We start from the raw sequence: 23050 nt of genomic DNA on the forward strand, positions 1-23050 counted from the left end.
GGAGCAGCTAAGAAAAGCACTTACAATCCACTTGGAGCTGTGCTGCTGACTGCCCCCCTGTGGTCATCACAGAATAGGTTGCTGAATCACCTCTGTCGGCCTCATCTATTATAAGCGTGTGCTTTTTACCATCTACCTTCAGTCTGTACCTTGAGCGTGGCTCATTTGTAATCTCCACACCATTTTTGAACCTTGTAAAGATAGAAATCATTTATACAATAATTATAAACCTATAAAATATAAGAAACATAAGTGTCCTTATTAATATATACATTATAGATCACACAATGTTATATAACATTGCTCACTGACAATATGGAAAATCTGGTTATTTAGCAACAGCTATTTAGTGATGAAAAGAGGAAATCATTTACCATTTGACATTTGCTTCTTCATCGGACACCTCACACTCCATTTCCACTCTTTCCCCACAGTATGTGCTGACATTTTCCAACTCCTTTGTAACCAGTACCGGTGGCTCTGTCATATAGAACAAGCAAAATATAATGCAAAGATCAGCACTGCTCTGAGAGGTTGTAGTATTGTATGCCGGCATACCCAGCATACCGGCGCCGGGATCCCAACCGCCGGCATACCGACAGTGTGGTGAGTGCAAATGAGACCCTTGCGGGCTCGCTGTACTCGCCATGCTGCTGGCACGGTGGCATATTCTCCCTCCATGGGGGTTGTGGACCCTCAAGAGGGAGAAAAATTGTCCGTATGCCGGCTGTCGGGATTCCGGCGCCGGTATACTGTGCCCCGGGATCCAGACAGCCGGCAAACTGAAGACCACCCCTCTGAGATTCACTAAGGTATGGTATGATCTCAAACGGAGGCTAAAATGTAATGCCAATGACATAGCTGACGTGTGTATCTTCATTGATTGATTGCTAACTGCGCTATACTCATCTCTGTAACAAGCTACGTAACAGGTAGACTATTTCGTTGAATGTCTGCATTTTAAACATAACATACATTGTTACAGTACGTGCCTATTGTATCATTTTTGTGGTATATTTTACAATTTTATATCCATTTAATGTCTAATAAAAGTCAAGTTTTAATAATTTTGCATCTTTTCTGCATTAATATAATACGTAATCAGAGGCACTACTTTACAGGTATTTTTGTAAAACATTTATTTAGTTTCTAACTTTGAATATTATTTTTATTTGAAACTAAACAGAACAGTTATATATCATACCTCTTGGAAATGTGTATGTAACATGCAGCCAATGATGGACATACTGCGCTATGTCAATGGGCCGGGTGCAGAGCGGAACCCTATTGTGGCCCAAATTGCAGACATACAACTGGCAGTCTGTAGGCTAGGTGTGGCCCTCTTGGTCTTTCTGTGGCCCCCCACCAGCCTTCATAATCTCTATACGCTCTACTGTGTGACACACAACACATACTTGTCACAAATACATGGACAGCGTAAGACAATAGTCAGTACCAACCTCTGACAAACAGCTCTGTAGAGCACTTTTCATCTCCTGCACACACTTGGTAAGCAGCATCATCTGCTAATGTACAGTTATTAATAAACAATATCCTCTGGTTTCCTTTATGTTCAAATATGTACCTGTATTAGATCAGAATAAAACCAAGTTCATTTTTAGAATTTTATTATTCAACTCACACGTGATGCATGATGATTGCTGAGTTTCCCTTATAGCTAAGTCAAAAGGGCCCCATACCCTACAGCATGCCGCATAAGATTTCCCTTGAGCCGCCCGGCAGCCTCCCGGATGGCAGGATCGCATAGGATACATCGTATGTGGTCCTTTCACATATTATGTATCTTATGCGATCCTAGCCATGCCGGTGAGATCCGATAAATCACGAGTGCAGCACTAACGACCTAGGGGCTCCGATCCAATGCTCACGGGAGCATGCATCGGATGTAAAACACATCCGATTTGCCACTTTCCATCCAATTTATCGACCCGAAAGGTCGAAATCGGATGAAATCGGGCATTATCATTGTAGTGTATGGGGCCCTTAACTGTAATTATTTAAAAGTGACAGTGGTGTACGCCGCAATTCCACTCATGAAGCTACTAAATACAGAAATAGACACAAACAGCATCTACAAAAATACTAGAGCACTGAAAACAATAAACACTACTTAGGCTGGGTACACACTTGGCGGTGTACAGCCATCGAACCATATATATCGGTGTTAGAAACCATTGAATATGACATTCCAAGTGGATTGACGTATTGGTCTGGACAGACATATCGAGTGGCAGATTGGTAAGTGTGTAATTTATGCATAAACCTTACCAATTGATTAGATCCATCAGCCAAGTGTGTACCCAGCCTTACAGTGATTTTCATTAAGTAAACAAAGTATTAACAAACCAACACTATTTGTTTTAAAAAGCAGTTTCCATATTTAAGGTGCTAAACGCAACAAACTATATATTTATCACTTACTTGGTACTTGGACGGATTTCTTGACCATTTTTATACCATTTTAGTTCAACTGTTGGATCAGCAAGTTCAACAACAAACCTCACTCGCCCTCCTTTGTCAATCTGATAAGCAGGATCTAATTTCTTGGAAAATGCTTGGACACAGATAAAAAATAAACTTAAGAGTTTGGCAAATGTACTGTTTATATATATATAAATATCATAAATCTGAGTTGATGCAATTAAATGCCCATATTCCAACTATGTCTCTAGTTTCTTATTTCTCAGCTAAAGCTCATTTATGACGATATAGTATATTGATGTTACCAAGGAGTGGGTCAGTGGTTAATGGAAACCAAGAAATTTGTTGACAAGGAGCTGACATGGTTTTAATAGCAGGGATCAGTTCCCATGTGACACTGGACAAATCACTTTTGTGTCTCAAGCTCAATAAAACATATAGTACGCTTAACTGGATACGGTAAAGGTGGCTATGTGCAGTACTGCATGAAACGCTATACAATATATACAAATAGCAATTCAGAATTAATCATACAATGCTACAGGTCATAAGCATGCTGCTGGAAGACATGATAACATAATACCTGTGTTATATGTAGCAGTATATTACATATGCAGAATGGTTGTGTTATAGCTTCATAAACACAAATATACAATTGATCTTGCTATAAAATAAATCTATTTGACTATAATACCTTCACTCTTCTTCTCTTCCCTACGCATGCGTTTCAGTCTCTTCAGCATGCCCCTTAGGTCAGTGATTCCGTACTGAAATGCAATCTTCTCATACTCATTAGGACTTGCATTCTTCAGAATCTCCCAAACGTCTATCTCTGGACCTTCTTCTGGTTTAACTTCTCTAATATCAGGAGAGAATTAGGTAGACCAAACTGAGAAACAGATCACAGCTCAGCTTCAATGAGATTGCATAGGTTGGTGGGACATTGTTTGATCTCTGATGCTCACATATTGTAGGTTAGTGAGTGTAGTGTAGAAGTATTTAAGCTGGAAACAGTCCCGATAACTGCAGCCATTTACAGATAGAGAGAAAGCCAATCACCCCCTTAGATGAATTGTCAGAAAAGGTGTTTCTTATGGCCAGGTATACGTAGAACTAAGTGAAAGAATATTAAGTATACACTGTGTTTGATTAAACAACCTGGTTTTATATTGTGTGATACTGCTGTGGTGAGATCAAGGATAGGCAGGAAGGTGGTTCTTCTATTAAGGATTCTTCCTGGCTATGTCCAAACAATGATACAACTTCATCCCGCTGTGATCATTTTGTTTTCCATTTATGTATATTTTAAATAAATAAAATACTTTTGTGATAATCGCATACCACTCGTGATTATCACAAAAATATTTTTGTGATTTACAAATTGGCAGTTTGTAGGGAATCAGTCTTCTACTGATGATTTATCCATATCGTCTTCCAAAGCCCCGACTTGTGAAATAGAGTACATGAGCAAACGGTTACAATTCCTGTGTTTTATTCCGAAATTAGAAAGTTGTTTTGCATTCATATTTCAAACAGTTTAACTCTTTTGATTCATTAAGCATTCTGACTTGTTGTCATATTAAACTTCATAAAATAATATTCTGTGTGGGTTTTCTTAGATAATTGATATGTCAAAGAGATCTGGTGTACAATAACTAATTAAAGTAAGCTGTGATTGTACTAAAGACTTCCTAAAACTGTAATCTCTTGAATAAATGATCTGCGGCAACAGGTTCTAATAGTGTGAGATATAGTTTAGGAGGAACTTCGTAATTTCTAAACAGAAAGCCCACTAACACTCACATGTCACATATGCCATGGGGTATCTTCTCATGAGAACATTTAGTAACAATGTGTGATGTGGCTTGCTTATTCAGTGTTTAAAAACACACACATTAAGCCTCACCGGTCAAGTGTGCCTTCTGCCCTGAATAATCAGTCTGTAGGAATAATGGTGTTCAGCAATAACACATCCAGATCTGGATGATTGATTTATCCATTAATGTGGTACTGGAGATACTTTCCATGTTGCAGGTTGGCTTTTGTCTTATGCACATGCAGACACATAAGTTTGACGTGTGATTACATTATTATGTGCATGAAAGGTATAGTGAGCCACCATGATTTGTCCATCAAACGAATCATTAAGTCCTCCCACTTTTCATGTACATGAGACAAGTAAATCAGCACATATCAGTCTTATTTACTACATACTTTTGTAACATGGGGGGAGAGTGATAAAGTAGAGAGATATAAAGTACCAGCCAATCAGCTCCTGTCATTTTACAGGCTGTGTTTGAAAAACGGCAGGTATGAGCTGATTGGTTGGTACTTTACCTCCGTCCACTTTATCTCTCTCCTAGGATTAGTACATAGACACCAAATTACCAGTCTATCAGCTCCTAACTGCCATGTTACAGGCTGTGTTTGAAAATGACAGGTTGGTAGTTTATCTCTCTCCACTTTATCACTTTCCAAGGTTTAGTACACCTGCCCCATAATCTCTACAATCCAAACAATAAAATAATTGTGCTAAACTGTTGTAAATCTGAGATATTTGTCTTTCTCTAAAACACTCAGCACATTTTAGCACAGGTGACTTAGGATAAAAGATTTCCAGGTACAAAAGTACATTTTGTAACAATCACAAAATGTCTATGTAAATATTCCCATAGCATGGCTGAACTATACTTAATATTGCTATCAAGATCACTGCAAGCTTTCCTTACAGGGTCTTATACAGTGCCTTGCTAAAGTATTCACCCCCCTTTGCATTTTTCATGTTTTGTTGCCTCCCAACCTGGAATTAAAATGGATTGTTTGACGGTTTGTATCATTTCATTCACAGAACATGCCTACAACTTTGAAGATGTTTTTTTTTTTATTGTGAAGCAAACAACAAATAGGACAAAATAACAGAAAACTTCAGCGTGCATACCTATTCACCCCCCTAAAGTCAGTACTTTGTAGAGCCACCTTTTGCAGCAATTACAGCTGCAAGTCACTTTGGATAAGTCTCTATGAGCTTGCCACATCTTGCCAGTGGGATTTTTGCCCATTTCTCAAGGCAAAACTGCTTCAGCTCCTTCATGTTGGATGGTATACGCTTGTGAACAGCAACCTTCAAGTCTGACCACAGATTCTCAATTGCATTGAGATCTGGGCTTTGACTAGGTCATTCCAACACATTTAAATGTTTCCCCTTAAACCACTGGAGTGTTGCTTTAGCAGTATACTTTGGGTCATTGTCCTGCTAGAAGGTGAACCTCCGTCCCAGTCTTAAATCACAGGCAGACTGAAACAGGTTTTGCGCAAGAATATCCCTGTATTTAGCACCATCCATCTTTCCCTCGACTCAAAACAGTTTCCCAGTCCCTGCTGCTGAAAAACATCCCTACAGCATGATGCTGCCACCACCATGTTTCACTGTGGGGATGGTGTTCTTGGGGTGATGGGATGTGTTGGGTTTGCGCCAGACATAGCATTTTCCTTGGTGGCCAAAAAGTTCCTCCATACATTTGGGGAGTCGTCCACATGCCTTTTGGCAAACTCAAAACGTGCCTTCTTATTTTTTTTTTTTATTTTTTATTTATTTATATTTTTATTGAAGAGAAGTCGAATATGCTGGTACAAGACAAACAGGAGATGCTGACTCCAAATGAAATATTCAAAATTACATACACGTTATCCCATGGGGAATAACCAAATGTAGCATCAACAGGGAAGTACATCATCACTACCATATATATATATATCGACAACAATTTTTCTGTGTTTAAACTTAAAAATGAAGAGAAGGATAGAAGGAGAAAAGAAGAGAATAAGAGAGAGGGGGGGGAAAGGGGACGGGGGGGTGGGAGAGTGGGGGATCATCCTAGTAACATACATACAAGGTAGAGCCATGTCAAGGGAGGTAGCACCTCCTAACTGCACTCTTTACCAATTTTACAACTGTGGACAGTATATTACTTCGTTTGCATATTGAGAACCATATGACGGAGGGTATCACACTCCGGCATTAGAGGGCGTAGTATAGGTGAACCAAGGATCCCATATCCTCCTATATTTCTCTGACCTGTCCCGTAAGGAGGCCGTGATTTTCTCCATCATGGAAATATGCCATATTTTGGCTATCAACATGCTCCTAGGGGGGGGTGGGGTGTTTTTTTCCCAATTTTTAGCTATCACACATCTGGCGGCGTGTAGAATTTGGAGTACCAGGCTACTCGCCTGGGTGTCAAAGTTGGGCAGAGGTAGGCCCAGGAGGGCCGACCAAGGGCCCAATGCTACTTGCGAGTGGAAAATGGAACCAATGAGGGTTTCCACCTGGGCCCAAAACGTGCATATTTTGGGGCAGGACCACCAGATGTGCTTAAAGTCTCCAGTCTTGCCACATCCGCGCCAACACAATGGAGATGACCCGGGAAAAATCTTATGCAGTGTTGCTGGGACCCGATACCATCTAGTATAGACTTTATAGGAATTTTCCTTCACTAAGGAGGAAATTGAGGACTGGGCTACATTTTGCCTGATGATTTCCCATGAGTCCTCTGCAGGGGGTGGGCCAAGGTCCTGTTCCCATTTACGCTCATGGGGAAGTATGTTCGCTGCCTTCAGAGAACGTAGTAAGCCATAAAGTATGGAAATAATACCCTGTCGCATAGGAGAATAAATACACAAACGTTCCAAGGGGGTAAGTTGACGCATGACTTGGGATTTTGAGAGGGAGCTTAGGAAAGAACGAATTTGTAAATACTCATAAAATACAGGTTGGGGGATATCATATTTGTCCCGTAGGGACTGAAGGGAATGCCAGGAGGAACCCTCTATGAAGTCAAACACCAGTCCCGGGCGCGGGCTCAGGTGGAACCATGGGTGGGACCGTAAGGTGGAACCAGGGGGGAATTCCTGATTGTCCCAAATGGAAGTGATGGGCGAGGGGAAAGTGGATAAACCATAATGCCGAATGCAGAAACACCACAGGGAGCAGGTAAATTTAGTGGGAGGGGGACATGTTTGCATTGTCCGGATTGACTTGGTCGGCGTTAGTAGGGAAACCAAAGTGGAGACCCCGGCCGCTAGATGCTCAATTCGAATCCAGGGTAGATGGGGCGCTGGGGAAAACCAGGCGACAGCCTGGCTCAGGTGAGTTGCATGGTAATATTTACGAATGTCCGGCAAACCTCTGCCTCCAGCTAGTGGGTCACGTACCAAAGTAGAGGTCCTAATTCTAGGAGGCTTGCCCGACCATATAAATTTTAGGAAGAGTCTCTGCATTCGGCCTAAGGCCTCAGCGGGAATGCGTACGGGAATTGTTTGAATCAGGTATAAGAGCCTGGGTAGGATGTTCATCTTTACTGAGACTATCCGTCCGAACCAGGCTATAATCTGCTTGTCCCATGCCCGAAGGTCCGACTCTATACACTTAAATAAGGCTGGAAAGTTCTCAGAGTATAGGGAGTCGTAGGAGTTTGTGATGAACACGCCTAGGTATTTAATTTTTTTGGAGCGCCAAGCAAAATTAAAGTTAGCAGCTAGGAGAGATCTGGTATCCTCATTGAGATGCAAAGGGAGGGCCTCCGATTTAGAATAGTTAATACGATATCCCGAATAATGCGAATATAATGATAGGGTTTTAAATAGGTTGGGGATAGAAATATTAGGTGAAGACAGAGTTAACAGAACATCGTCTGCAAATAATGACAGTTTGAACTCCTCGTCGCCTACAGTGATGCCCTTAATATCAGGATTAGCCCTAACCATGCACGCCAAGGGTTCGATGGTCATGGCAAAAATTAACGGAGACAGGGGGCACCCCTGGCGTGTACCGTTATTGATTTGGAAGAGGGGAGAGTCTTTACCATTAACCCGGACCCTGGCGGAAGGGCTGGAGTAGAGTGCCTGTATACCCTGAAGTAGGCTTCCTCCCAGGCCGAACCTACGCAAGGTAGCGAACATGAAAGGCCAAAGTATTTTATCAAAAGCCTTCTCCGCGTCAAGCGAGAGAAGGACAGAGGGCAATTTAGCTTTATTGACCAGATGGACCAAGTCAATGGTTCTGCGGGTATTGTCCCTAGCTTGTCGGCCTGGGATGAAGCCCACCTGGTCCGCGTGGATCAGACGCGGGAGAACTGAATTTAGTCTCAGGGCAAGAATTTTGGCAAAGATTTTAATGTCGTTATTTAGTAGAGAGATGGGGCGGTAGCTAGCACAGGAGTTGGGGTCCTTCCCAGGTTTATGAATTAAAACTATGCGTGCCTCCAGTGCCCGGGGTGATAGAGGGTTACCTCTGAGGAAGCCATTGAAGAGCCTACAGAGATGGGGCAGTAGAATCCCTTTAAATTTCTTGTAATACATAATTGACATCCCGTCAGGGCCAGGGGCTTTACCAGATTTCTGAGTTTTAAGTGCATTATCTAACTCTTCCACAGTTATCTCTGAGCCTAATTGAGAGACTGTCGACCTGCTCAGTGACGGTAGGTCACACTTATCTAAAAGGGATTTGATCCCCTCATCGAATCTCGATGAGGACGACGAAGGGACTGCCTCCGTGTTATACAATAGCTTATAAAATTCCTCGAATTCACCCAGAATGCGGTCGGGGTCGTGTGTTAGTGTTCCCTGTTTGGTGCGAATAGATAAGATATTTTTTGAGGAGATCTGAGCCCTCAACTTCCTGGCCAAAATTTTATCTGCTTTATCCCCTTTTTCGTAATAAATCTGGTTGAGGCGTCTAAGGCATTGTTCAGTCTTATGAGACAACAGCATATTAAGTTCACCCCTAACTTTAAGTAGTTTGTCTAAATCGGCAGGGTTTAGAGAAGACTTATGAACCTCCTCCAGAAGGTGGAGTTGGTCAGAGAGCTCTAAGATCTTTTGGGAGCGCTGTTTGGTGAGCCTGGCCGCGATCTGAATGAAATGGCCTCTAAGGACCGCTTTATGCGCCTCCCACAGGGTCATGTCCGATATACCAGGGGTTTGGTTATCATTAAAATAATCATTCAATGCCTGAGTAATTTGTTGCGGCACATCGGTCTGTTGGAGGAGGGCATCGTTAAGGGACCAAGAGGGGGGGGAAAGAGTGCGAGCCAGCCCAGACAGAGATAAGGATATCGGGGCATGGTCAGACCACGTAATTGGATGAATACAGCATTTCTGGATTCGAGAAGTGAGGTCTCTTCCTACCATAATCATATCAATTCTAGTGTATAGATTATGCACTGGGGAAAAGAATGTGTAATCTTTAACTAAGGGGTCGACAACCCTCCAGGAATCGAAGACTAAGTGATTTTTAAGTAGGGACTGCAGGGCTCGGGAGTTGCGGGTATGTGTATGGGCCTGGGATGTTGGCAGGGAGCTGGAGCGATCAAGACTATGATGGAGTATAGTGTTGAAATCTCCTGCCATTAAAATGTCACCTTTCCTACACTGAGCAATTTTAGAATCTAAGGAGGCGAAAAACGAGGCTTGATTGACATTGGGGGCGTAGATATTGACCAAGGTGATGGGGACATTATTAAGCTTGCCTACTATAATGAGGAACCTTCCGCGCTTGTCCCTAACAATTTTTTCTGATTCTAAGTGTAGATGAGCGGGGATCAATATGGCGACCCCTCTTTTCTTCTGGGAGTGATCACAGGCGTGTATGGCGACAGGATGGCGTCTAGAACGTAATTCAGGGTGGGAAGTACCTTTAAAATGTGTCTCCTGGAGGAATACCAGATCTCCCCCCACCTGTTTCAAAAAGAGAAATAATTTGGTCCTCTTTTGGGGACTATTGAGACCCTTCACATTATAGGATATTATGTTAACAGACATGATTGCACAGGTGGAAGCAAAACTCTAATGGCCCAAAGGGCCCATAAATGATCTCCCTGGGGGACGGGGGAGAGAAGAGGAGTGGGGGGTAGAGAGAGAAGAGGAAAAAAGGAGGATAGAAACATAAAGAACAGTGCAAAATGAAAAGAAATGAACATGTATAACGTACCGAGCCAATGACCCATTGTACGTATCGTACGGGTCTGGATGTTTGAGCTCCCGTATGGGGTATTAAGGGAGAGGAATTCTCTCCTATGCTCAAAACTGACTATACTAGCTCGGTGGGGGGTATGGCTTTGAGTATCAAGGGGCCCACCGACCAAACATATGGGGGAAGGCGACCTGGGGGGACATAACAACAATTAACCGTAATGAACCATTTTTGACTCTTATGAACAAAGAGAACATATGTTCAGATATATGAACACTGTAGCAAAAATTAACCCGTAAACCTCTAAGCTAGTATACAAAACAGTAGATAATGACATATAGTAACCCGGCAGTGCAGCTGTGAAGAAATGTTCACGAGGGGTCATGTCTCACAGAGGTTTTTGCCGGGACTGTCAACCAAAGGCGTCGAGGCGCCCGTTGCGGGAGGGGTGAGACTGGAGTACGTTGAAGAACTGGAGCTTCCCGTGTGGAGTCAGGTTTATCAGATTCCGGGGGGGAAAGGTTAAGTCTCAAAAGAAGCCGGTGAGCCTCCTCCCTCGAACGTGCCAACAGTCTCTTCCCATCGAGTTGCACAATGAGGGCAAAGGGGTAACCCCATCTGTAACGAATTTGGTTTTCCCTGAGGATTTGGGTGTACTCCCGCAGGTCGAAGCGCCTCTTAAGAGTGGTAGGGGATAAATCCTGAAACACCATTAGCTTGTGGGTGTCAAATATACACAAGTCTCTATTCCGGGCCGCTGTTAGAATTTTTTCCTTGGTTTTGAAGTAATGACATCGTAGAACTACGTCTCTTGGAGGGGATGAAGTCGAGGGTTTTTGGCGCAAGGCCCGGTGAGCCCTGTCCAGGAGGAACTGTTCCCGCGGGACGTCCGGAAGGAGGTGTTGGAAAAATCTAAGGAGGAAATCTTCCAATTGTGCTGGTTCCACCGACTCCGGAATGTGTTTAATACGCAGGTTATTACGTCGTGCGCGATTATCTGCGTCTTCCTGTTGGTCTTGGAGCAAGTAAATATCCTCCTGCATAACGTAGACTGAGTGTTCCAGTTCCTGCTGGAAAGCAATGACTTCGTCAATTTTCTGTTCAGCGTCATTAGTGCGGGCCCCAAGATCAGATATCTCCGCCTTGAGCCCTGAGATGGCTTTATGGATCTCCGAGTGAAAAGCTTGTTTCAGCGACTTCATCTCCGCCAGGATAGAGGAAATGCAATCTTTCATGGAGGGGTCTGGGGCAGATGAGTCTTCCTCAGATTCTGAAACCGGGGCGGGCGGAGGGACGGCCGGTATTTTAGTGGAACTAGGCTTCATCTTAGAAATAAAGGAGGAAATTTCCGCAGAAGACGTATTTTTCTTGGCCTTGGACTTAGGCATGATGTGTGACAGTCCCGGAATTAAGAGAGGTCATAGGGCATATCAGAGTAATAGCATAAATAGCTAGTGATCCATCACGAGGCAGGAATTGAGAATTCACAAGAACAAGACCCCCATGGTCGCGCCCATAGGCAGTCAGCAGCACATTTCTCTGCTAGATAATAACATAGGAGACTGGAATATATATAGCAGGCGTAGTTGCAGGCAGAGACCAGGAGATGGCGCTCACTGGCTTGTGATATTATAATACAGAGAAGTCCAGCACAGAAGGGGAATATCAGAAAGCTTCAGCAAGTTATATGAAAGTTTAATACTGGGGGGGTGTTGGAGCCTATATAGAGCCCTTATGTGGCAGGAAGATGGCACTCTGTTTAGCCCAGTTGCACCTTAAGGCAGGGGGGGGGGAGAGGACAGACGTCAGCAACCGTGATGGTCGTCGAGTGGGGCTCCCCAGCGACCAGGTAAGATCCGCAAGCCGGGTGCCACCTAGCAGGCCAGGCAAGGAGAGGGCAGAGGGTCTCAAGAGCCCCCACGCTTAATGTAGCTGATGATGCCCCTTATGAGGGTTAGAAGGCTGCAGGGCTGGGACTGAGGACCAGCCTCAGAGAGAAGTTGGTGCAGGTGCGGTGCTGCTGCGGTGCTGTGTCCCCCTCCGGCGTTCAGCACGGAGAATCTAACAGTGTCCGCCCGCTGGTGTGAAGTACATGCAGCGGTAGGGGGGAGAGTGTGTTGGGGGATCAGCTCACCTCTGGATGTAGTGGAGGCCGCCGGGTCCCGAGTCCGCCGTTCCGTTTCAGGGTCAGAGGTCTAAAATGGCCGCCGTCTCCGGAGCTCCTGATCCCCGGCGTCCGCACCCCGGCCAGTTCCCCGTTCTTCCGCCACCTCCCCCGTCCTGTCAGTATGGGGAGACGTAAGTCAGCTCCCAGGGGGTCTGCGTCAGGGCACTTGAGGGTACTTTAGGGATGGGGCTGAGGCTCCGTACGGCCCGCCGCTGGAGACTCCAAAATTTAGGCCCCGGCTTCTGAGTGGTGGGTAGGCCGCAACCCGCAGGAGCCGGGAGACCGGCTCCCCGATTCCGCAGCACTACCCCACCACCGGTGAATGTTCCCTCCGTCAGGGGGAACAAGTTTGGAGGGGTTTTCTCAGGCAGGGAGTGATTTTTTAAGGGCAAAACTCCTTGATCTCTGAGGAGCTCACAGAATGTGCTGCCTTTCAGTTCAGCCTCCAGCGTGCCTTCTTATTTTTAACACTAAGTAATGGCTGTTTTTCTGTCCACTCTCCCATAAAGCCCAGCTCTATGGAGTGTATGGCTTATTGTGGTCACATGCGCAGATACACCAGTCTCTGCTGTGGAACTCTGCAGCTCCTATAGGGGTTACCTTTGGTCTCTGTGCTGCCTCTCTGATTAATGCCCTCCTTGCCCGGTCTGTGAGTTTTGGTGGCCAGCCCTCTCTTGGCAGGTTTGAATTCCATTTGAAGATGATGGATTTGATGGTGCTCCGGGGCATCATCAAAGATTTAGATATTTTTTTATACCCAACCCTGACTTGTACTTCTCAACAACTTTGTCCCTGACTTGTTTGGAGAGCTTCTTGGTCTTCATGGGGTGATGCCTCTTGCTTAGTGGTGTTGCAGCGTCTGGGGCCTTTCAGAAAAGGTGTGTTTATACTGACAGATCATGTGACACTTAGATTGCTCACAGGTGGACTTAATTTTACTAATTATGTGACTTCTGAAGGTAACTGGTTGCACCAGAACTTTTGAGGGGCTTCATAGAAAAGGGGGTGAATACATATGCACATGCCAATTTTCAATTTTTTATTTATAAAAGTTATTTTTGGTATCAATTTTTTCTCATTTCACTTCACCAACTTAGACTATTTTGTGCAGATCCATCACATAAAATTCAGATTAAATTTTTTTTTAGATTACAGGTTGTAATATAACAAAATAGGTAAAAAGCCAAGGGGGGTGTATACTTTAGCAAGGCACTGTACATTTTATATATTTATTTGTAAACATTATTAGTAGCCCCTTTAAATGTGGCAACATGAATTCAATCCTTCCAGGTAATTTATACGTGAAGGTAATCAGGGGATAGTCCTGAAGTTGGATGATATATAGTAGCTCTATACATTTTCCAAGTGATAATGAGACTGTGTAACGTCACGGCCACTACTCTAGAATCTATCTTCCTAGAAAGTTAATAAATACATTTAACAGACAAGGATTTATGACTCGTTTTCTGTAAATTCTATTGTTCGTTTAATAAGTGTTAGTAGTAACTTTTATACACAAATGCAAAAATAAGTAATAAATTCCAAACAGATCAGGCACAGCTGGATTAGTATAATCACCAATTTATATTCATGCATCTAAATTCATGTGTTAAGCAATAGCTCCGCAAGTAATAATGAAACTTATAGTTACATACTGTATAATATAATAATGTAGTGGTCACAGAAGGGAAATCTCAGGAAGGGGTATTTCAGTGAGGGAACTCTCAGGAAGGGATGTCTCAGCTATGGATGTCTCAGTAAGGAATTTGTCAGAAAGGAATATCTCGTGAAGATATGTTTCCAGAAGGGCTGTGTCAGGAAGGGATGTTTCAAGGAAGGGATATCTTAGGAATGAATTTCTCAGGAATGGATATCTCAGGAGGAAATTTTTCAGGAATGGATATCTTGGGAAGGGATATCTCTGGAAGGCAGGGCCTGATTAAGGGCCACATGGGCCTGGGGCTTAAAATGTTCAAAGGCCTATACTAAGAAAGGGGAGGAGCCGTGACTAGGCTGTGTGGGAGTGACCAGTACCATATGGGTGTGAATAGTGTGGTGTGGGTGTGGCCAGAGCCATGTGGGCGTGGGCACCCCCTACACTGTCAGCCCCACTGTCTCCGTAAAATATATAAAAATAGAAAAATGTCCTCATTTTGTTAGAAAACTAGAAATGTAATTTTAATGCTTATGATTTATGGCCGACTGTGTGACTTGTGATTATCATGCTGCCATGATGATGGGCCTATTTTTACGTAGAGGCCTGTAGCTGCCGCTCCCTCCACCCTATTGTTATTCTGGCCCTGCAGGAAGGGATCTTTCAGGAATGGATGTCTCAGGAAGGGATATCTAAATAAGGGATATCTTGGGAAGGGAAAACTCAGGAAGGGTTATCTTAGAAAAGGGATTCTCAGGAAGGGATGTCTCAGGAGGAGCTAGCTCAGGAATGGATGTTTAAGGAAGGAATTTCTCAGAATTGGATGTTTCGGGATGGGATAGTTCAGGAAGGGATATCTCATGAAGGGATGTCTCGGGAAGGGAAATTTCAGGAAGGGATATCTCAGGAAAAGATGTATCAGGAAAGGAAATCCCACATAGGGATGTCTCAGTAAGGGATATGTCAGGGAGGGAACACTCAGGAAGGGATATGTGAGGGAGGGAAAATCCAGGAAGGTATATGTCAGTAAGGGATGTCTCAGGAAGGAAAATATCAGGAAGAGAAATCAGGAAAGGAAATCATAAGTCAAAGATTGTCAAACTGTGGACTGAAAACTTGCAATGTATCATCTGGATTATTGTCATCATCATACACTGCACCACTTTATACCTCACCTACGTTTCAGGAGACCACTAAAGTCAAGTTCTCCTGCATCTTCTTGTCCTTCACCACTGTGATTAATATAAAAATATATTTTTTTTTCAAGACGGAAGAGTCACACACTCATTAAGAACATTGTCCATACAGCCACACAGAGATGTTATGCCAAAATATATATTTGACAAAAAAGGCCACATCTCTGTTACTGTGGAAAAACAAGCACAATATGGCTTATTCAATAAAAAGGGCACATAGAACACATGTGCTGTAACCCATAGCAATCAGATATTAGCTTCTAGACTGAAGAAATATAATATCCGATTTCCTATTTGTTACAAATCATCATTGCTCTTTGCACCATGTTATTAAATGAGCCTTAATACATTGTGGTGATTCAAGATAATGGTTTTTACATGTAATCAGTACAGAGAAAAGCATTATCCTGGTTTGTGGTTTCTAAGCACAAACTGAAGTGAGGAAAATCACCACAACATTGTGTCTGTAACACCTCAATGAGAAAAGAAACAATAAACTTTTGTAGATGTGTTTCTTCTTTCATTGATCAACATTCTATTAATAAACAGCGCTGTCTTTTCAATTCCACACTCAAAAGACCAATACTTGATGTGCTCAACAAACTAATTTTCTCTACAGCTTAGTATATAGAGAGCTCTGAAATTAATCTCCCTTCATTTGAGTTGTAGTTGACTTAGCAGAAGGACTTTCCGGCACTTTTAAAACACCTCCCCTCTCACTATCAGGTATTTGCTCAGCCCAAACATGCATTAAATATACTAATTATATTATATTCACCTTTTTGTTGACGTTACCTGAGCCATAACATCAACATTCTATAGAGGGAGCATTGCATTAGTTTATACCAGGAATAAACCAATAGGGTTCTGGATGATAGGTCAACAGTCAATGGGTCAACAATCAATAGATCAACCCCATATAGTTGGCATGCATTATGTCGACAGGTACAAAAGGTCGACGTGGTCAAAAGGTCGTCGTGTGAAAGGTCGACAATGCTCAAAGTCGATAGGTACAAAAGGTCAACAGGTTTAAATGGTCGATATGACAATGGTCAACACACATATGGTCGACACATGTTTTTTTTCCATTCTTTCAACTTTTATCATCCACATGGACTACAACTGGGAATAGTAATCTGTGTCGAGCGCAGCAGTAGTAGAGCATGGCACCTTGCCCGAAGTGTGCCGAGCGAAGCGGTACACTAATTGGGGTCACATGTTGTTTACCATAGAAAATTACACCCAAAAAAATAAAAAGAATTGTGTCAACCTTTTTTGTGTTGACCATTTCCATGTTCACCCTTTAACCGTATCAACATTTTGTGCCTGTCAACCTTTTCAAGTGTTTACCTTTTACATGTCGACCTATAGACCCTGTCAAACCTATTGCATGTCGACCAGTTTGGGCCAACCTATTGACCGTTGACCTAATGCTGGTCGACCCAATGATCCTCACTCGTAATGTAATATGAGAGAATCTAGTCCTTAAATAAGTTGTTCTGTACACCAAATCTACTTCTTCAATATTCTATAGCGTGTGGATATCAGGAAAAGTCTGTTGTATGGTTAGATGAAAGTAAAAACCTTAGTAAAATAATATGTATATTAATACTTGGGATGTACATTCACTATTATAAAAGTAGCACCTTTAAACTAAAGCATATGTAAATTAGGACCACATTGAAATACTGTATCATGGAAAACTTTGACCTTTTATAATTCCCTGCTGAGATGTTACTATACTAATAATGTACTGTATAATGAATGTCTCTATAAATTATACTTTTTCTTTACATGACTATCTGATTAGAGAACCTTCTACAATGACTTACCTTCTCTTGAAAGCAGATCTGATGTCAATAGCTTGGGAAGCATCTGGGGCAGCTGCATACAGTAAAAGACATATTATTCCACATGTAATCACACACTGTCCCAATTTTGTCAAATCCCTCTATAAAATCCTATTTTGATGAAGAAACAAATTTCTGTACTGTTCTATTTCAACCCACTATTACTTATGTCTGGAGCACATGCCAACGTGAGACTGCTACGGGGTATTTCTATATTAAAGGAATCTGTAACATGTAGAATACCATCTGTTATTTTAAATTTATGCCATTATATGTCATGACTGTGTAATGCATAGCCATGTATAGTGTAGGAAGAACAGCCAAATAGATAAAATATTGGAGAAAACATCACATATGGCAAGGTTTACTGTTAATATGCATAAAATACATGTAAATATACAACATATCCTCTGTGAGTGTACAATGAGTTCTTACCAATAACATCCAGATCAAAGGAGCAACTGTCAAATTTATCTTTATAGGTAACTTCACATCTGTAGTTGCCAGCATAGTTCTCCTTTGCCTTTATTATGTGCATTTCAAATGTATACGTCTGTAAGTATATTATGTCATTATATGAGATTACTATAACTCACAGATAAATGTAAAGATTTTACAGTGTACTGACTGCTGTACAACCTCAGTTTACCCCAAAATTATAGTTGCTGCTTGAGATCAAACTGGTAACCCAAATAGCTCACATACAGTATACAATGTTCTACATTAAATAAGAGTCACCCATTGCGTTTCCAAAGTGCTGAAGCAGGAGGAAAAAAGTTAGTGCACCTTTCATACATGAATGTATTACTGTGGTATTACTATATGCTCTTAAAAGATTATTTTTTTATAAAATGATCATCTGAATGTAAAGCTGGGTACACAATGGGATGATGTGTCCTCAGCCAACATAATGGATCTTGGGTCCACAATGAATGGTGTAATGAAGATCGGAGCGACATATTGTTCCTTCCTTTATTACACATGCCGTGGTTGCTAGCTTTATCGCTAGGTTTTGATGTGCAGCACATCAAACCTGGCAATGCCGCTAGCAGCCGTGGGAACCCACATATCGGGTATACACACTGAGAGACATGCCCAATATATCGTTCTGAATAAGCCCAAAATTACATATCGGGCCGATATCAGTCCAATGTGTACCCGGCTTAAGGTAGCTGAAGGCTGCATAAGCTTCTAGCTGTAAGGAGAGAGGTTAAGCAGTTATGGGGTTAACTGTAACTGCTACAGTTCAGAAGGTTTAAATAGCCTATGGCAATGGTGTGGGCGGGGTTTGTCAGTTCATGGCAGTGGTATGGGCGGGGTTTGTCAGTTCATGGCAGTGGTGTGGGCGGGGTTTGTCAGTTCATGGCAGTGGTATGGGCGGGGTTTGTCAGTTCATGGCAGTGGTATGGGCGGGGTTTGTCAGTTCATGGCAGTGGTGTGGGCGGGGTTTGTCAGTTCATGGCAGTGGTGTGGGCGGGGTTTGTCAGTTCATGGCAGTGGTATGGGCGGGGTTTGTCAGTTCATGGCAGTGGTATGGGCGGGGTTTGTCAGTTCATGGCAGTGGTGTGGGCGGGGTTTGTCAGTTCATGGCAGTGGTATGGGCGGGGTTTGTCAGTTTAAGTAGCTGCTGTTAGTTAGGCTGCCTCTTTCTGTAAGATTTCCTACCCATCCCTCCCTTGTGTTTCATGTTGTGCTGTCTTTGTTCATTCTATCTACTAACTTTTGTTTTTCAGCTTGGCAGGAAAGAATTGTTTCTCTGCGGCCTATTAGGCATACCTCTCAACATTTGAAAGTCCGATCTCAGGACTCCTTGCGTATGCCTAATCCACCATGAGGCCATGGCGTTTTGGGGTGTGAGTGCAACCCCCCCAATTCTCATCATGCTGGAGGGTTGTCCAGCAGCCCCCAGCCTATCGCGGGGCACGGTGTGGATGACACACGCATCCATTCACCGCTACTCTGCATTCAGAGCAGCATCTGACAATGTGCTCCCCAACCTACCCCCCGTGGGTGGGACAGTGCACAAAAAGCATACATTTCCTGCTTAAATCAGGACAGTTGGGAGGTATCTATTAGGGCTCAAGTTATGGGGCAATTCCTTTCCGTAGGGAGGTTAGGTCCAGTAGTACTAAGCTAATAAGGGAGTTAGGTTATAGCAATCTCAGTTTGAGTCAAGGTGCATACAGCCATCCCATTCACAAAGTAAGCCTTGGGCTAGAGGATTTGCTTTCTAGAGTCACCCATTTATAATCAATAAATGAATAATCAATAATCTATACAATCTGTGACCTATTGAAGCTCCATTTCCTGATGTTTAAGTTTTTATTTGGTTATAAGTAAGTTATTGCCCATGTCTCAAGTATATCAAACAATAGACAGCTTAGTGACACATGGATTTTTCCAAAAATGTACATCTGTTACTTCACTGATCTCAAACCAGCATCACACAGGCTTCTAGGTAAAGTATAACATTATAATATATACCTTGTTAATACGGTCAAATGTGTCCTTCAGCTGAAGATGCTTTCCAGCTTTGCTTGCCAAGTCCATCCATTTTCCTTTAAGCCATTTAACAATCGGTTTGCGAAGAAGATCCTTTGCCTCCACTTTTGCAACAAACTTAATATCACCACCTTAAAAAAATACAATAATTATAAGCCTAGCAGCTTACTTGACTATGTAGCACTCTGTAGGGCAGGGGTGGCCAACCAGTCAGAGACAAAGAGCCAAAAAAAAATGTGTTAGGTACGTCAAAGAGCCGACATCGAGCCGAAGGCGCACATGCAAAAATGGGGTGTGGCCTTGTGCCTTCTAGGCCTTGCCCCTGGTATAAAATACATTGAAAAAGCCTGATCAAACATAAAATACATTGAAAAAGACACTTCCACATAAAATAATTGTAAAAGCCAGATCCACATAAAATATATTGAAAAGTCCAGATTCACATAATACACTTCAGCTCCCCCATGTGTCACTCCAGCCAGCACCCTCATGTCACTCCAACCAGCACCCTCCTATCATTTCAGCCAGCATCCTCATGTGTCACTTCAGCTTCCCCCAATTCATGCCACTGCAGCAGCCGGTTATGTGTCCTCTGTTTGCTGGTGGGTGTCTTATCTCTAGTATCTGGCTCCCTCAGATTTAAGTTCCCGTAGTGCTTCTGCATGTTTTTCTGGAGAGCAGTGGTTACCGAATCTGTTGGGGTCATGTGACTTTGTGTGTTAGGAGCCACATTTGAAGAAAGAAAGAGCCGGATGTGGCTCAAGAGCCACACGTTGGCCACCGCTGCTGTAGGGGGTGAGGCATCACAGTCATGCAAGCAAGCCCTACCTTGGTAAGAACCATGGGGGTAATTTCAGATTGAACACACCCCACCTAAATCTAACTCTCTCTGTACAAGTTATATCCCCCCCCCCCCCTGCATTGCCCGAGTTGATCGCAGCTAACAAATTTGCTGCTGCTATCAACTCGGAATTAGGCCCCTTATCCAATGGTACTACGTCCATTTATTTGTAACAACACCATAATTGATAATGATGATCATATACAATTAATGCTTAACACGATGGAGTATATTTACTAAGCATCAACTTTTCAAATTCTTTTTTCACAGTTCTGGACACAGGTCTTAAAAGTGCAATAATTTAAAATGCAAAATACACCTGGTTGTGGAATCTGGAGGCCAAGTCAGCACCTTCAACTTTCTGTCATGGTGCTCAAACCATTCCTAAACAATGTTTGTAGTGTGGCAGGGCACATTATCCTACTGAAAGAGGCCACTGCCATCAGGGAATACTGTTGTTGGTGTGTACTTGGTCTGCAACAATGTTTATGTAGGTGGTACATGTCACAGTAACATCCACATGAATGGCAGGACCCATGGTTTCCCAGCAAAACATTGTCTAGAACCAGCCCCGTCACAGGGCACCGTTGCACCCGCCCCCTAACGGCACTCAAGCCATTATAACTAATAAACCAAGGAGTGAGAGGATTGGTCATCTTACTCCAACTCAATACACTGCTGCTCTGAGCAATTTATAGATGCTCAAAGCAGCAGAGCAGCTCCCATGGCAGGAGGGGAGAAGACATAATGTCTGTCCCCACACAGTGCTGGAGTCATGAGCCAGAGCAGGGCATGGGCTGCAGTGGAGGGTAAGTATGGCTTATACCACCCCCAGGGCATCCTGCCCTGTGCGACGGCACTGGCCGCACACCCTGCCTTATGGCCCTGCCTAGAGCATCTCACTGCCTCCTCTTGCCTCCTTCCCACAGTGCATCCTGGAGCCATCTCTTCCCCAGGTAAACAAGGCACACGTACCCAGCTGTCGACATGATGTAAAAGAAAATTTGATTCATTAGATCAGGCCACATTCTTACATTGCTGCATGGTCCAGTTCTGAAACTCACATGGCATTGTTACTATTGGCAGTGGACAGGGGTCAGCACGAGCACTCTGACCCATCTGCGGCTACGCAACACAATGTTCATGCTGGCTTTGATAGAATTGTGTCAGAACACACAGTGCATTACAACGTGATGTTTCAATGCACTGTGTGTTCTGACACAATTCTATCAAAGCCAAATGCTTTGATGAAATCAAAGCCAATCAAATGCTTTGATGAAATCATATAGCTAACCCATAGCATGAAAACAACCGGCTTCCTGATTTATACCCGGATAGCCATGCTCAGTACACACTACACAGTGTATCACCTCTTCTCCTATATACGGAAAACTAGTGCAGTATACAGTCAGTTATAATTTAGGGCAGTATGTATGTCTGACCCCACTGTAACACTCACCCACATTTACTGTTCCACTAGAAGGGGTGTCAATAAATAAAGTTGTTCGTTGAGCGTTATCCCGCTTGTCTGCATCCTCTAGAAGCCCTGCTGTAAGAGAACCAAGCTAGGCAGAATTAATAACATTGTCATGTGTTATAGAAGATCTAAACACACTGAGCTATTGGACACTGGCCACTTTGTCACTGCTAATTAAACATTGTCACTGTTCTCATATTTCCTGTGTAAGGAATTAATTTAGTAATACAATTTATGACAAGTACAAATACAAGTCTGACTAGTACTAGTAATTAAATAGACAATGTGAAATCATAACAAATAAAAAATAAGTATCTGTTCCTCTTTCAGGTTTAGCTTCTCCAAGTACTAGACTTTAAAATAAATATCTGCAAAAGAATGATCAGTGTTATATACCAGCTCTGGGGAAGCTTCACGTGCTCATTAGCCTCCGGGTGATGCATTCTCCCTAATTCCCTGGAATGAGCAATGTTAAAACACAAACCTTGGGGATTAAGGAACTGGAGTCTGGTCAGAGTGTGTATTGTATACCTGGCTAAATCATGAGAATGAAAGGCAAGCTATATTAAAAGCACTGAATACAGTATATTATATATACTATAAACTATATACTGTTCGCTGATACTGTACAGTAGCTTCCTTTCAGTAGTCTGTATATGTACTCTATGTATGTGCTTAGTTACAGAAGGCTGGTGCTGAAGTATGACCGGCCAAACCGAATCATTATTACTATAGCCCAGGATGCAATGCACTCTGTAGGCAAAACTTATTTATCTACGACTTTTTCTAGACCATTTTAAAAGGTACATTTCATTGTATGGATATATTATTACTCAAGAGCAGTTTATATACTGTATGTTGCTATCCATTAATTATATAAGGTGAAAATGAATAGAGGAAATACATAAAGAAAAGAACTAAATACTAAAAGAAAAGATACTAAAGTCTAGAA

At 42.8% G+C, this 23050-nt stretch overlaps 1 protein-coding gene across 9 annotated transcripts in view; it reads right to left on the minus strand.

Annotated features, from left to right (window-relative positions):
• Positions 1-23050, minus strand: part of MYBPC1 (myosin binding protein C1) — a 166863-nt gene that overhangs the window by 54071 nt on the left and 89742 nt on the right. For all 9 annotated transcript variants that reach the window (XM_063927818.1, XM_063927817.1, XM_063927825.1 and 6 more), the window contains 10 exons: positions 22081-22170; positions 19763-19911; positions 17714-17831; positions 17261-17312; positions 15408-15464; positions 3137-3300; positions 2443-2575; positions 1461-1585; positions 375-480; positions 25-191 (listed from right to left, as the gene is read on the minus strand). In XM_063927818.1, the coding sequence (XP_063783888.1) occupies positions 25-191; positions 375-480; positions 1461-1585; positions 2443-2575; positions 3137-3300; positions 15408-15464; positions 17261-17312; positions 17714-17831; positions 19763-19911; positions 22081-22170 (1161 nt within the window). The remainder of the gene's footprint in view (positions 1-24; positions 192-374; positions 481-1460; positions 1586-2442; positions 2576-3136; positions 3301-15407; positions 15465-17260; positions 17313-17713; positions 17832-19762; positions 19912-22080; positions 22171-23050) is intronic.

This window comes from Pseudophryne corroboree, chromosome 6, assembly GCF_028390025.1.
Source record: "Pseudophryne corroboree isolate aPseCor3 chromosome 6, aPseCor3.hap2, whole genome shotgun sequence".
Lineage (NCBI taxonomy): Eukaryota > Metazoa > Chordata > Amphibia > Anura > Myobatrachidae > Pseudophryne > Pseudophryne corroboree.